We start from the raw sequence: 15,158 nt of genomic DNA, 5'->3' as shown, positions 1-15,158 counted from the left end.
GGTTTAGAGCCTGCGCTGGAGCTGCCCTCAAAAGAAAGTCATAAAAACCCCAACCAAAGCAGAGCTAAATGCTAAGTTAGCTGCTAGCGGGTTTGTTGTAGTTACAGTCGTCAGGACGTCAGGGCTGTGTTCACTCGCTTCGAAACAGTGAAACGATACAAACTGTTTTCTAGAGCAGCTGTAATTAAACAACTGAGAAGCATTAATAAAACACAGTAAATAGTTATGTAAGCAGTGCTGGTCAGGACCAGTTAAACCAAAATTCACTTTGGTAATATTTTTATAGATTATATACTTTAAGTCAGCCTTCAATCATTGATTAACCCCTAAATGTTCATCTCTTTATCAGAATTGTGGATTTAGATGTAATTCAGTGCGAGTGCTGATTTGTGAATATGAATTTATTCAATCTGTTGTTCACCTGCTGCTTTAAAGCCGGGTCCTGTAATTTGACGGGGTTGGTTCTTTAGATTTGTGAAGTATGAAACCCTAGCTGTTTGAATCTGTCTTTAACAGTGGGATTTCTCAACTATGTTTTTAATCTCCTAGTAATCTGTTGATAAGTCTGATGTGTGTGTGTGTGTTGTCCTCGTTCCTATAGCAGCGAAGCACCTGTGTGTATTTCTAAAGATGCAACATGGATCATTATCTTGGCATTTGATAAATCCTGAGACAGACAGACACACACACATACACACACACACACACACACACAGAGCAACTGAGCGAGTAAGAGAGAGATTTTAAATAGAGCTCTTCAGCTGTTCATATTTATTTCAAGTCATCTTTTTTTAGCAGACATGTCAGACACTCTCTCTCTCACACACACACACTCCCACCTATCTCACACTCATTCATTCCCTCTACCTCACACAGACTTCCACACACACACACACTGTCTCACAGTCTCTCTCACTATCTCTCACACACACACACACACACACACACACACACACCTATCTCACACTCATTCTTTCTTTCTACCTCACACAGACTTACACACACACACTGTCTCACAGTCTCTCTCTCTCACACACACACTCCAGATACAGGACTCAGTACTAGATTTTGCAGTTTGTTCCAGTGAATTTTTAATAAATTTAATACAGAAAACCCAAACGGTGAAAGCAGGACCAAACACTGAAAAGTGCAAAAGTTCAGTAAACTCTCTTCCCACAGTCAGTTTTTCTGTTTTTTATTTGTGTAAAAGTGTAGGGTAAAGTTTTCAGAAATAACTTATTCACTCACACACACACACACACACACACACACACAGACAAAGACACAATACTGTAAATGATCACCTTTCAATCCTCACTGAGATAAATAAGCACATAGTTCCTCTTTCTTTATTGTTCATATTAAATAGATTTCTCTAAAACAACTCCATGTTCCGTACTCTACAGGAGAACTATCGAGCATTCACTCGAGTGTTATATGGGATTCTTAAGCTTTCCTATTCGTACAGGCGAAGGAGAGGCGAAAACTGGAGGTGCCATGGTCCCCCACAAAAGCACTGGGAATTATAGCAACCCCTAAAGATCATTTTAGGAATCATGATACATAGGTAACTGTTGTTCCTTATCGACTGTCTGCCTCATTACAGTCAAACGTGTGCTTAAGGAGGAAGAACTCTAATAGTGTGATAGTGACCCACTGGGAGCTGAGTCTGACGGCCCCTGCTCTGTCGTCAGTGGGGTTTTGATTGACAGGCTTTAACCAGGGTGTTTTCTTTATGTTTTTAAATCTTTGTTAACTGGGTTATTACATCCACACACTCGTACACAATCCTCTCGTCATTCTGACCTTCCTTAGGCACCTATTTTCACTTCTCTGACACTCTCTCTCCCTCCTTCACTAACCTTCCCCTCATTTCACCTTTCCACCCCCCACACCGTGACCCTGCTCTATTCTTTCTCTGGAATTCGAGTGGCTCCTTCCTCAGACACGGGTCCCTCCCGTTTGCCCTCTGTGACGACCTCCGTGTACGTGACCTCGGGGTTGCTCTTCTTCCCTTTGGGAGGGGTCACGGCCGCCTCCCCCTCGGCTCCCTCCTGCCCCTCGGCCACGGCTCGTTCCTTTTTCAGCTTGATGGTGGGCGCTTTCTTTGCGATGTTCTCCTTCAGCCTTTCTCCGCTCTGCCTCATCTTCTCCCTCTGCTCCTGGGGGATTATCTTGTCTCCGAGGGTGTTGATCTTGGTGCCCAGCATGTGGCCTGTCTTGCTGAGGCTCTCCTTGGTCTTGCTGAGGTTCTCGCGGGTTCTCTCTTTGGTTTTGTTCATGCTCTCCTTGGAGAACGCCGCTTTGATGTTCTGTTTCAGACGAGCCGCTCGGGAGGACTCCCCCTCCTCCACCACCATGTATTCCTCGTCGGATGAGAGGTCTGCAGGGATCTCGTACTCATCCGGCTCCACCTCCAAATTGGCGAGACCTGCCCCTTTTGGGGTCTTGGTCACAGCAACGGATGGAACTTCAGCCTCACCCTAAAGGGAGACAGAGACGGAGGATGTGATGAAGACTTATTAGATTAAAAAAAACATTGTACACTTTGTAAAAGGAATATTGTGTTGATTTTGATCAGGGAAAGTGTTTCTGATTCATCCTCTTCATAAACGATGCTGCATAAAAGCCCCATGCTTTAACGTCTTCACCCTTATAACGACACCGTTCTCCTGGTCCATTTGGCAGATGCTTTTATTTATTTATTTATTTATTTATTTATTTAATAATAACTAATTCATTATTTTATTTAATTATTTTTAGATGAGAAGCACCTCAAGGGAGTGGAGTGAATTTGGAAATCAAATCTCTATTCCGAGGAGGGCAATGGTTTTATCCACTACCCTAACCAACCACTGCACCTGAGACAATGCAGACAGCTCTGATCAGATCCTGAATGTGTAACACCGAAGTGTGCCTCATGAGAGTCCATTTCTGGTTCAGATGGTATACTTAGAAGTTACTTGAAACCACACACACACACACTCTCACACGTATGGGGCAGACATTCACATAGAGCCACTAACAAATTCTTTACCCATGTTACAGAGGAAAGCTGTTGTAGCTGGGAGATTGAGTCCAACCCAAGCTCAATCTGGGAATCAAACTTTTCACGCGGAATGCATTGGTGTTATCCACTGCTTTACCCCACCGCTGCATCTCAGGTTTACTGAGACAATCCAAATACATGATCATGACTACACTGGGGCATCCCATGATAGCACACGTGGCTGATGTCCTTATCCGAACGTTTAGAGGTTTTACCCAAGGACCATGGTCTGAGAATTGAGCCCCAGTGTGCTGTGTGTTATCATTCCCCACCCTACCACACGTACCTGGTAGATGACAACTCTGAACTTGTTCCTGGTTAGAAGTTCGTCCTGTGTGGTCTCCACCTTCTTCACACGCACGTTCTGTTTCTCCACACGTGAGCGCACCTCCTTCACGTGTGCGCTCACACGGCGGGACTTCTGCAGCAGCTTGTTGACTGTGTCCGCAGTAGATCCGTGGTCCTGGGCAAGCTTGATGAGCTCTGACTGTACGTTGGAAACGGAGGTCTCGAGCTGCTGTTGGCGCTCCTCCATGCGCTGCTGACTGGCCTGCACGCCGTCCAGGATGGTGGACACTCTCTCCAGGAGAGACAGGATGGACAGGGCAGAAACCGGCTGACCAGACTCATCCTCTATGCCCAACATGACGTCTCCTCTCTTCTCCATCTCCAATACACTCTCGGATGGGTGGAAGTTCTGAGAAGATCCAGTCGAACCCTGGATGTGGATGAGACCTGAAGATAAAGACTGACTGAGACCTGTCCTGCCAGAGAGCCCCCCACCCACACACACACACACACACACACACACACACTCCTCAGTGATATAAATACGACTGTAAGAGGACACGGGGGAATTTTTGGAAGTAGCTGTGCAGGGAAACGAAGCGGAAAGCCCCGATAATTTCACTTATTTAACTCTCACTGTGTGTGTGTGTGTGTGGATTATAAAAGGTTGGTGATTCTCCTTTCAAATATTTAGTAGAATGGCATTTGGGTATGGTGCTGGTTGTGTGTGTGTGTGTGTCTGATTCAGAGCAGTTCATTTAGGTTCTAAAGGCTGGTCACTTCACACAGTTCCCCCCACCTCCCCTAGGGGTACTTATCCAACTCAACTGAAGATAGCAGCTGCAGAGGACACACACACACACACACACACACACACGTAACCTGATCTCCCATGCATTTTTTTTCCTTATGGAATTTAACTCTAAATAAAAATCCATTGACACACAAATCCAAAGACTACACATCCCAGCATGCACTGCACCATCACTGTGGCACTGTAAACGTTGGTAGAGCACAGTTCATCTGAGGAGTATGTTCTTCTGAGCTGCAGTAAGTTTACACTGCTGTGAAGATGTGAGTGATGCCACAGAACCACCACTTTTGCTGATACCTTCAAACGGGTAAAGAACCTTAAGATGGATTTTTAAACATTTTAAAAGTTTTTTCATATGTTCACTTCTCTTCACCAGCAGCGTTCTTCATGGAACCAAACATGGTTCTTCTATGGCATCGCTCCCAGAACCCTTTGTAGCTGTGTATGAGTGCATGCAGCCACATGAACACTGGGTGATCGTTGCATGACAGTTCTGTATCAACACAGATAGAGCTGATTAATGCAGAGAACACAGTTCCAATGCTCCACGGGCCTTTTCTGGGGGTAGATGTGGCCCACGAGCACATGTTTGGCACTGAGTATGAAGAGGAGAAAGAAAAAAATTGGTTCATTTGTCCTCCCTGAGGAAATTGATTCTCTGCATTAAACAGATCTGTGGTAATGAACACACACACGCACGCACACACTAGTGCACAATATTTAGCCACACCCATTAGGGATCATAGTACACACACACACACACCACCAGAGCATCAAGATGCCAGCAACAGCAACTGAGGAGCAGCTGATGCCTTGCTCAATGGCCCTTCAGCTGTGAATTCATTTTTTCTGCTGGTCCTGGGAATTGAACTGGTGACTCAAGCTCACCTCATCAAACTTAAAGAGACAGCTGCCACTAAAGTGACTATTGGTTCATGTGCAGCTCCTCCAAAACATTCATTCATTCATTCACTGTCTGTGACCCTTATCCAGTTCAGGGTGGTGGTGGGTCCGGAGCCTACCCGGAATCACTGGGCGCAAGGCGGGAACACACACTGAAGTATGTATGTGAGTCGCCCTGTGAAGGACTGGCGCCCCCTCCAGGGTGTGTTCCCGCCTTGCGCCCAATGATTCCAGGTAGGCTCTGGACCCACCGCGAACCTGAACTGGATAAGGGTTACAGACAATGATAATAATGTTTTATTGCAGTTTTTTTCTCTTTTATATATTCATTTGTTTTAATTGTATTTGAATATTTTTAATTGTTTTTTTCATGTTTTAAAATGTTAATTATTGTAATGTAATTGTTCTGTAAAGTGTGTGAGCTCATTAATGCACGTGACACACTGTGATTCTGAATATTGTTTAATGGAATGTGAATGACAAGGAATTCCCAAAATGCTCCAAACTTTTGGACACACATTTACACTGAGCTCTGTAACAGTATGTGATTGCACAGTAGCACTGACCAAACAGGATGCCACATTCAAAATAATCAACAACAAATAATAATAATAATAATAATAATAACAACAACAACAATACACTGTAACAATAGGCTTTGAGCATCTTTACAACACTGTTTTTAAACATGAAATGCAGTGATGGAATGGATGAGGTCAATGCCACTAAAACAGAAGCTAAAGCCACACACACAGTACACGATGATCGGATCCAAACAAAATCACTAACCTCAGCATCCACCTGAAAAAACCAGACACACTTCTGAACTGATAGGGTTTCTCATTAATACATAATTAAGTTCCCTTTGTCAAACAACTCAAAAAACAAAAAAAGAAAAGAAAAAGACCTCTTAATCAATCAAATTAATCTTAGATCCAGTCAGAATATCTGATATCCCTCATCCTGAGACTGTTGTAAGAATATTAAAGTTTATTCAATGTCATTTCTAGACACCTTTATTGTTGTGAGGAGTTTTATCTGGAGAAAGACTCTTATTTTCATTGGGAGAAGCAGTGTCACTTGAATAAACCAATGTACATTCATTACTCGTAACAAATTCAAACGACCTCCTCAGGGAATAGAACACTTCAACACTTAAAACAAGCATTTATCTTATAACATACTTACAACAAACACGTAGTAAGGAATATTAGATATGATTCAAACCACAGGTCCTCACTGAACGGTTGTTTCTCCATCAGTGAAGAAGTGTAACAGTAGAACGCTTCTCAGAAAGTACCTGCTCATAACTGAACGAGAACAGTTAGAGGTTTCAGATCAAGTCCATGATTCCGATAAAATCTGAAAAGGACCATCTCCTAGGAGCTACAAAGCGTGTTTGGTAACTGATGTCGAATCAGAATTTGATATGGAGTTGAATTTTGTGTTCAAACATGGCAATGAGCAGCATGATCCCAAACCCCAGCAGTATTCCAGCATTCTGAAGGAGAAAGAAGCCATAGTGACTGAACCCTGCTTCACTGGCGTTATTATGGAGCATCTCTGGGACCTGCAAACACACACACACACACACACACTAGTTTTTATTAACTGTTTAATTGTGGGTTTAATAAAGTCAAATGTAAATTAGACACAGGTGTCTGTTTATGATGTGGTTTGTTTTATTCCTGACTCACTCCTCACAGAAAGCATCGTTCTGTGAGAAATCACATTGCACAGAGTAAATGTTTCATTTATGGTGCTTTTCCACGGCATGGAACCTGCTCGGCTCTTCAGTTTTGCCACCGGCCATATCTGCTCCTGGAACCAGGTTCTTTTTCAGTCCCTGCTCACGCCGGGTTCCACCCAAGCCGAGTCAGTACTAAATGTGAGGTGTAAACCCTGCAGAGCTCTGATTGGTCTGAAAAGACCTACCAATCACCAGAAAACACAGAGATCCAGCACAAACTCACCGCTTGTAAAATCTCTGAAGTTACAGCAATGTTCACATTAGTTTTTATCCGACTCTCAGCAGCAGCTCGTAACATTCCCCGAGGGGTTTCTAAAGAGGGTCAGACGCTTCTTGGGTCGGTGTCTCAGGAAAATCTCCAGCGAAAGATGAACGTGCGACAAGTAAACCTGCTCTGTGAGGAAATGGGAGCTGAGCCATGCAACAACAACAACAACATTTGTGATGTCACCGGCTCCATTTCGCAGTGGAAAAGTGACACGCTTTAAGCGAGCCGAATCGAGTGAAGTAGAGCCGGACCCATGCAGTGGAAAAGCACCCTTTTACTTACACACACACACACACACAGTATATCTGTAGCAACTTTGCAAAAGAGAAACACCAGGACACCTTCAGTGTCTGAGTGTATGTTACTCACCATATCCACCAGAGCAACATACATGAAGAGTCCCGCCGTAAGAGCAAAGATCCACGTGGCCACGTTTTCAGCGTAGTGACCAATCAGAATCCCCGTCACCATTCCCAGATATCCCATCAGCGCAGAGAGCAGGTTGTACAGAATTGCCTGCTTCACTGACATCCCAGCCTTTAGCAGGACGGCAAAGTCTCCTACAAACACACACAGACGGCCAGTGTCTTCATCAAACGAGTGAAATTATAATCTCACAGACACGACTCTATTGGAGTGAAGCAGGAACAGTGTTACAGTGGAAGAGCAGTAGTAGCAGGAGTAAGGGCTGTTTAGCACTTAGTTAAACAATGATTCAACTTCAACATCACAACAAAAACAAATTCTTTCTACATTCAGTGCTGTGTAATAAAGGGGGGGACTGTGAGAATAAAGATGTAACTCTCAATAACTTTCATTGTTCAAACCCCAGTCAGACATCATCTACTCACTCACAAAACCACAAGAGTTCCAAATAATATCTGATCACACACACAGTACTGGGATAAAGCTGCTGTTACCGAGTTCGTGAGGAAGTTCATGGCAGAATACAGCGACTGAAGTACTGAGGCCACTAGACACTCCCTCTGTAAACGCAGCTCCTGAAAAAACCCACAAATATATGTGTTAAAAGGAGAGAGTTTACAATTAGTGTAAGGACTTTTACTCTATTATTAAACATGTCATAACAGACAATTACATCTGTGTGAGTGTACTGAAGTGTGTGTATAACCGTAGTTAGTCCATTGCTGTGTGTATTTGTGTGTTACCTATTGCATCGCTGAAGCTGTGTGTGTGTGTGTTTCTCAGTGTTACCTACAGCGAGAACATAGCTGAAGGTGTGTGTGTGTGTTACATTTAGCAAGTCTATTCCTGAAGGAGAGAGTGTGTGTGTGTTACCTATAGCAAGTCCATCACTAAAGTTGTGCAGTCCATCTCCCATGATGACCATCCAGGCGAGCGTGGCGATACCGGCTTGCTCAAAGTGCTGGACAGAGTACGACTGTGTGTGCCGGTGCGTGTGTGTGTGTGGGTGGTGGTTCTGAGAGTGGTGATGGTGGAGAATGTGGTGGTAGTCGTGGTGATGGTGATGCTGCTCATCCGATTGGCCCACGGTGTCGTGGAAGTGGGAGTGGCATTTATTCTCACAGTCTTCATCAGTGTAATTCTGGGATAACATCACTTCCTCTTCCTCGGGGAGTTCGCACGCGCCATTTGGCCCTGCATCTGAATAAAAACAAAACGACCAACAGTTTGGAGGCAATCCTTCAGCTACTTTATTTGCACCCATTGTGGACGTTCAATCGTCTGCACCAAACTACACTGAACGATCACTGGATTAGGAACAACAACCTTGTTTCTACACTCACTGTCCACACAGGAGCACTCTGTAGTTCTACAGTTACAGACTGTAGTCCACATTTCTCTGCATACTTCCTCATTCCCATTTCACTCTGCTCTTCAATGGTCGGGACCCCCACAAGACCCCCACAGAGCAGGTGTGATTTGGGTAATGGATCATTCTCAGCGCTGCTGAGACACTGAGTTGGTGAGCTCCCAAATACTAACCACATGTAATTGTGACTTGTAAATAATAAGATTTACTCAAAAGTCCTCTCTCATTTCCTCAAACACACACACACACACACAAAAATACACACCCTCCAATGTTTTGGCATCATCCTCCAGAGCAGGCTGTTTCTCAGAGTCCAGAATTTCATTTGACAACTCTACCTTCTTCTGCACCTGCACAGACAGACACCTATTGTTTAATTTCATATCTAAAATAAATAATCAGTTTCCCTGTACATATCAGATACACTGCTTTGTGTGTGTGTGATGTGTCTGACCTTTTGTTTCTTGTCTTTGTACATCTTCGCCAGCGTGAGGAAGTGCTCGATGAGGAACATGACATAAACTCCACTGAGTGCAGTGAGTCCCGTCCAAACTGGCTTCAGAGGGTCTTCGCTGTCATCGTTTAAACCATGATCTGCGTCCTCATTGGCTGCATGATGATGGTTATGGTGACCCTGAGACTGAGAGAAGGAACGACCAATCAGAGACGAGAGAGAGAGTTGTGTGTGAGGTTTGGAAAGAAAGTGAACACACTTTCGCTGTTGGAACAAACACAATATACATTTTTAAAAAGGTTATGAAGCAGTGTCACAGCGCTTACAGTGTTAGCTCATGGACTGGACGTACCAGAGAGTCTACTTTAAACATGGCCACCCCCGTGTGGGGGACCCGCTCTGTAGAACATAAACTGGGTCATACAGGGACTACAGACGATTCTAAACCAGACTATTCTTTTAAATATTTGTGTGTGTCTCTCTGTCTGTCTGTATCTGTATCTGTGTGTGTGTATGTGTATCTGTGTGTGTGTATATCTGTGTCTGTGTGTGTCTCTGTGCGTGTGTATCTGTATCTGTGTATGTCTCTGTGTATCTGTGTGTGTGTATATCTGTGTCTGTGTGTGTCTCTGTGTGTGTGTATCTGTGTCTCTGTATCTGTGTATGTCTCTGTGTATCTGTGTGTGTGTGTGTATCTGTGTGTCTGTGTATCTCTGTGTGTGTATCTGTGTGTCTGTGTATCTCTGTGTGTGTATCTGTGTGTCTGTGTATCTGTATCTGTGTGTCTGTGTATCTGTATCTGTGTGTCTGTGTATCTGTATCTGTGTGTCTGTGTATCTGTGTGTCTATCTGTGTGTCTGTGTATCTGTATCTGTGTGTCTGTGTATCTGTATCTGTCTGTGTATCTGTGTGTCTGTGTATCTGTATCTGTGTGTCTGTGTATCTGTGTGTCTGTGTATCTGTATCTGTGTGTCTGTGTATCTGTGTGTCTGTGTATCTGTATCTGTGTGTCTATCTGTGTGTCTGTGTATCTGTATCTGTGTGTCTATCTGTGTGTCTGTGTATCTGTATCTGTGTGTCTGTGTATCTGTATCTGTGTGTCTGTGTATCTGTATCTGTGTCTATGTATCTGTGTGTCTGTGTATCTGTATCTCTGTGTGTTTATCTGTGTGTCTGTATATCTCTGTGTCTGTGTATCTCTGTGTGTATCTGTGTGTCTGTATCTATGTGTGTATCTGTGTGTCTGTGTATCTCTGTGTGTGTGTATCTGTGTGTCTGTATCTGTGTGTGTATCTGTGTGTGTGTGTATCTCTGTGTGTGTATCTGTGTGTCTGTATCTGTGTATCTCTGTGTGTGTGTGTGTGTGTGTGTGTGTATGTCCTACGTGGGGAATGAGGTGGAGGAAGGCATCTCCACTGAGCGTGCCCACAGCTAGAGCCACCAGGAAGCTCAGCAAGAAGTTGAAACACACTCTGTTCATCAGGGGAATTAAAACCACCCCCACCAGGGCCAGCAGGCTGATTACAGTGATGGCCAAAAAGCCACAGATCCAAGCTGAAACACACACACACACACACACACACATTTAAACTACATTCCATTAATCTCTTACTCATTCCCACATTCTTGCTCTTCACCTCCACACTCACCGATCTGAACAGGGGAACTCGTCTGAGCTTTCTCACTGCTTTGATCGTGATCAGGGACATGATGATGATGATGATGATGATGATGATGGTGGGGGTGGTGGTGGTGCTCGTGATGTTTATAATCTGAAAAATATATATATATATAAAAACACTATGTCATCACATCACTAATGGTTTCTACATTAAATGAAAACTTAATTATCATCCACATTACGACACAGACATGTTACCAGTGTCTAGAGAAGATTCTGCCTTAATTATATTTTAAACACCAGTCGAATGAAGAATAAATCTGGGACAACACAGAAATTTGTACTGTAGTTATGACAGAGTGCTCCTCTGAATTATTCAGACCATGCTCTAACCTGAGTTGTTGTCAGGATGCAGGAGGCAGGACTTTGAGTCGATCTGTTCCAGGAGGGCAGGACACAGGAAGCTGAAGTCTCGGACAGAGAGACCAAGTTCCTGGGACATGCCATGAGACTGCAGAAGGCTGGAGGCATTCTGGCACTGAGAGAGAGAGAGAGAGAGAGAGAGAGAGAGAGAGAGAGAGAGAGAGAGACTATGAATAAGAAAATAAATAATTGCAGATTAAAGAGAGTCACATTATAGAGAGTGTGTTTGTACCTCTTGACCTTGACTGTACTCATGCTCATGTTCATCATCGTGGTCATGGTCATGGTACTCCAGGTATTGTTTCTGCGTCTCCTGGGAGAGTTGGCTATGGTTAGTGTGTGTTGTATTGATCTGGGCTGAGTCAGGGTCCTGCAGGGGGTTGTAGTTTGCACTGCGATTGGCTCGGCGAGACTTGGAGGCGTAAGTGGGTGTGGTCAGAAGAGTGGTGGCGTCTGGAGCTCTTTTCATGTAAAGATTATGGTGTGAATCTGACTGGATCTTCTTCCCAGAAACAGAATCGGGATTACCATCCGGTGTGGAGTCACTCTTTTCAATACGAGAAACTTCACTCTCCTTCTTACCCCCGACAGTGTGCATCTGTGTAGTGTGCTTGTGTGTGTGTGTGTCTGAGTGTGTGTGGTTGTGTTGATGTCCATGATGCTGCACCATCACCCTCCTGATGCGGTCCAGCCCCACTCCCTCCAGCAACCTCTGGAGACCAGCCAATGAGATGCTTCCATTCTGGCCGTACTTTTGAAAGAGCGCCTGTAGGTGGCGCTGCTGAGTCTGTGCCGCCAACAGACTATCCGTCTCCACGGAAACAGGACCACAGTCTCCACACACCCCAACCAAGAACAGCAGCAGTGATGTCACAGCCAGGAGGCGTGGCCTGGACTGGGACTCCATCACCTAACACCGAAAGAGTTAATGAACAATAATACATCACTGTTACATACACACACTCACATATATATATATATATATATATATATATATATATATATATATATATAGAGAGAGAGAGAGAGAGAGAGAGACACTTAAGGAGACTTACTTAAGACATACTTAAGGACTGAACTCACCAAGGTTAAAATATACTTGGTTTTGTTTTTAAATTAGGGTTCAACCAAGTAAACTGCCTTTTGTCAGTTTCTCCAAAGAGTTCTTATCATTTATTATCATTAATAAACTCCCCAACTGTTTGAGTTTTATCAAATCAAATCTCTTTAACACTTTTTACAGCTGATGACGGCACCTACCCTCTGGTCAATCCACCTACAGGTTATTTACAGAAGGTCACTGTGCCACCACCACGTCTGCTGCTATGATCGTGTGTACTGATGTAATCATAGTATTAATAATACATAAAGAAAGCAATGATGGAGGTGGGAAGCTAGTCTAAGGCAGGTGGCTGTAGCTGGAGCGTGGCTCGACAGTCACTTGTCTAACCCTAACCCAGGTGGGCAGTCATTTACTCTGAAAAAGGTAGGGAGATGGAATTCGTTTTTATGTTCATGTAAAACTCTAGAAGGCCACGTATCCATCCACTCGTCTGGAGTGACATTAAAGTAACCTCCCACTATGATCATGGTCAGAAAGTGTGTCTGTCGTTGCTTGATAATTCCTGCAATTTCATTCAGCAAGTTCCTGTTTTTATCTTCCTTGTTCTAACCATAAACCTTCATTAAAATGATAACACCCTCAGTTTTCAGAACACATTCTGCCCAAGGACCATCCTCATCTGACAGATCCATTACAGTTTTACCATCACTAAGGTGTACTGTGATAATATTCTGAGGAGCTTTTTAGGAGGACGTCTGGTTCCGTTCAAAACACTAGTCTATTAACTCAGGAATTGCTTTAAAACCTCAACACTCCCCATCACTGTGATTCCAGCTCAACCAAATCATTATGAATGAATCGGGGAACTCGGTTGACTTCGCCTTCTGTAAAAAGTGACCGTATGTTCAGTAGCTAACTGCATCGGACAGAGGCTGTGTCCCGCGGCCTTTTCCGGTTTTTATTTTAAAACGGAAACTCGAGCCGAGTTACAGCGGATTTTGACCAGGACTCGGAAATGATCAGCTGCTGTTCCCTCTGATCTGATCCAAACAGAGCGCCGTTTCGCAGCTGCACACAGAACTACGCACACGCCTCACTTTGTTTTCGGGCCGTGCGCAAACACACGTCACCTGCCCCGGAAACACCGGGATACCCCGCGCGCTCACACCCCACGGCGCAAACTATAAAGCCCCGCGGATAGCGTTCATCTACGGGTTCCAAAACACAACAATCAGCCACAAACACACACAAAACACTTCACCTTAAAGCGCCGCGCCGAGGCCTGCTTCATTCTCCAGAAACACACGTGGGCAATGACGTCATATGCTTCAGCTCTGCGCACAGAACCACGTGACCGCTCCACAACCGTCATAAAAATTGTGAAATGAAAGAATATTATATTATTCATTTAATTATGATACAATTTCATATTCACACACGTAGCGTAGTTACCCCAATTCCGATATTGGAAATCTTAGCTAACTGAAAATAAATAGAAGTACTTTACTCACTGAAATCAACATTTTTCAGGAGTCATGTGTGTGTAGATTAATATCCGAAACTTGCTTGACTTTGAAAGAAAATATGTTTTTAGATAAAAACGCTTTTGTTTAAGTAGGTGCCAATACTGCTAAGCTTTTGAGAGGTTCACAATGAGATTACGTTTGTCCTGTGTTGGTATCCGTACTCTACATGTAAGGATTAAAATGGCGGTATATTTTCCCCTCAGAGAAAAGGAAGCTAACCGCTAAGCTAACTTTTACACTGAGGGAAATATCTGTCGCGAAATGTAAATGTGTTGTGACAAAGACTGTCTGAATTGATGTTGTTTAATTTGTATTTTGTAGTGAAAAATTGCCTAGTTGCAATGTAAATGAAAATTAAGCTCACTATTCTCAATATATTTTATATATTACACACAATTTATACATTTGCAACATATTCATACTTCAAATACTGTTTTGTCCAGATAACCTGAGTCCAGAGTTGAGATTTGTCCAGAATTTCCTTCAGCTCTGCTCCTATAGGACAGGCCTGACTTTGGAATTAAGTAATCTGGCTAAATGGAGAAATCCTGCTTTGTGTAATACCTTAACAAAGTTGATAACGTTTTGGTTGTTTTGTCAACTGTTCAAAAGAGGGCGCTAATGCAACGCACCTTTAGGTATTGTTTATATCCATATTTCCTTTTAATTTCCTCATTCATCACCAGAGTTCAGTTTACACTGGATTCCTTCTGCTGAAGGTCTCTGGTCTGGTGTTCAGTCTCTGAGACACAGAAAAGGCATCCCTCCCATCCACAGTCATCATTCATCACAGATATGTTATCCTTCAAATTGTAACCTTTTAATCTCCTTTCTTAATTACATAACCACACATAACCCAACCAAGACAGATCGAGAGTCAAACTCTGTTCAAACACATCATGGTATTTTACAGGTTGTTTCTGGGTCAGAGCTGGTCAGTGAAGGCTGCCCCAATAATTTTAATAATTACAATAAATTCAAAACATGATTCAGAAATGGATCTGGACTCCAATGGGTTTAATTTGATGAGTCAGTTCTCAGTCCGTGTTCAGTAGGTCTTCTCTTTCTCAGTCAGTGTTTATCTCTGTCTGTATCTGAGGGAGACATGGTGAGGTGTTACTGGACAATGTGAGGATGTATTTCTCAGTATGGATCTGTATTTCAAAGTATATACCTCATGGAGATGTGAGTAGACCAGAGGGGG

At 43.5% G+C, this 15,158-nt stretch overlaps 3 protein-coding genes across 5 annotated transcripts in view; all 3 read right to left on the bottom strand.

Annotated features, from left to right (window-relative positions):
• Positions 1-123, bottom strand: part of LOC136676125 (intraflagellar transport protein 57 homolog) — a 7,313-nt gene extending 7,190 nt beyond the window's left edge. For both annotated transcript variants that reach the window (XM_066652992.1, XM_066652993.1), the window contains exon 1: positions 1-123. This exon is cut by the window's left edge and continues 210 nt beyond it. The gene's annotated coding sequence lies outside the window, so the exon portion shown is untranslated.
• Positions 124-1,907: 1,784 nt separating this feature from the next.
• LOC136675354 (caveolae-associated protein 4a) lies at positions 1,908-3,716 on the bottom strand. The gene is made up of 2 exons (XM_066651858.1): positions 3,336-3,716; positions 1,908-2,483 (listed from the first exon to the last, which is right to left on the bottom strand). Exons 1-2 carry the CDS (start codon positions 3,714-3,716, stop codon positions 1,908-1,910), a joined length of 957 nt encoding a protein of 318 aa, XP_066507955.1.
• A 1,801-nt stretch (positions 3,717-5,517) lies between these two features.
• Positions 5,518-15,156, bottom strand: LOC136675671 (zinc transporter ZIP6-like). Of its 2 annotated transcripts, XM_066652363.1 has the most exons (12): positions 14,377-15,156; positions 13,690-13,785; positions 11,598-12,275; positions 11,336-11,480; positions 10,971-11,093; positions 10,706-10,875; positions 9,322-9,507; positions 9,133-9,217; positions 8,372-8,698; positions 7,993-8,073; positions 7,442-7,632; positions 5,518-6,624 (listed from the first exon to the last, which is right to left on the bottom strand). In XM_066652363.1, exons 2-12 carry the CDS (start codon positions 13,717-13,719, stop codon positions 6,472-6,474), a joined length of 2,169 nt encoding a protein of 722 aa, XP_066508460.1. In that variant the 5' UTR covers positions 13,720-13,785; positions 14,377-15,156; the 3' UTR covers positions 5,518-6,471. The 2 variants fall into 2 exon arrangements, with proteins under 2 accessions (XP_066508460.1, XP_066508461.1); XM_066652364.1 differs by lacking the exons at positions 13,690-13,785; positions 14,377-15,156 and adding an exon at positions 12,626-12,679.
• Positions 15,157-15,158: the final 2 nt, after the last annotated feature.

Source organism: Hoplias malabaricus, chromosome X1, assembly GCF_029633855.1.
Source record: "Hoplias malabaricus isolate fHopMal1 chromosome X1, fHopMal1.hap1, whole genome shotgun sequence".
Taxonomy (NCBI): domain Eukaryota; kingdom Metazoa; phylum Chordata; class Actinopteri; order Characiformes; family Erythrinidae; genus Hoplias; species Hoplias malabaricus.
This window is presented reverse-complemented; position numbering and strand designations above follow the sequence as displayed.

Coding starts and splice junctions, on each gene's coding strand:
- LOC136675354 (XM_066651858.1), bottom strand. CDS start 3,716: ATGGAGAAGAGAGGAGACGTCATGTTGGGCATAGAGGATGAGTCTGGT. Junction 2,484..3,335: donor TCAGAGTTGTCATCTACCAG/GTACGTGTGGTA, acceptor GTCTCCCTTTAG/GGTGAGGCTGAAGTTCCATC.
- LOC136675671 (XM_066652363.1), bottom strand. CDS start 13,719: ATGAAGCAGGCCTCGGCGCGGCGCTTTAAG. Junction 8,699..9,132: donor TGATGCCAAAACATTGGAGG/GTGTGTATTTTT, acceptor GTTTTTATTCAG/ATGCAGGGCCAAATGGCGCG. Junction 6,625..7,441: donor ATGTTGCTCTGGTGGATATG/GTGAGTAACATA, acceptor GTGTGTTTGCAG/GTCCCAGAGATGCTCCATAA.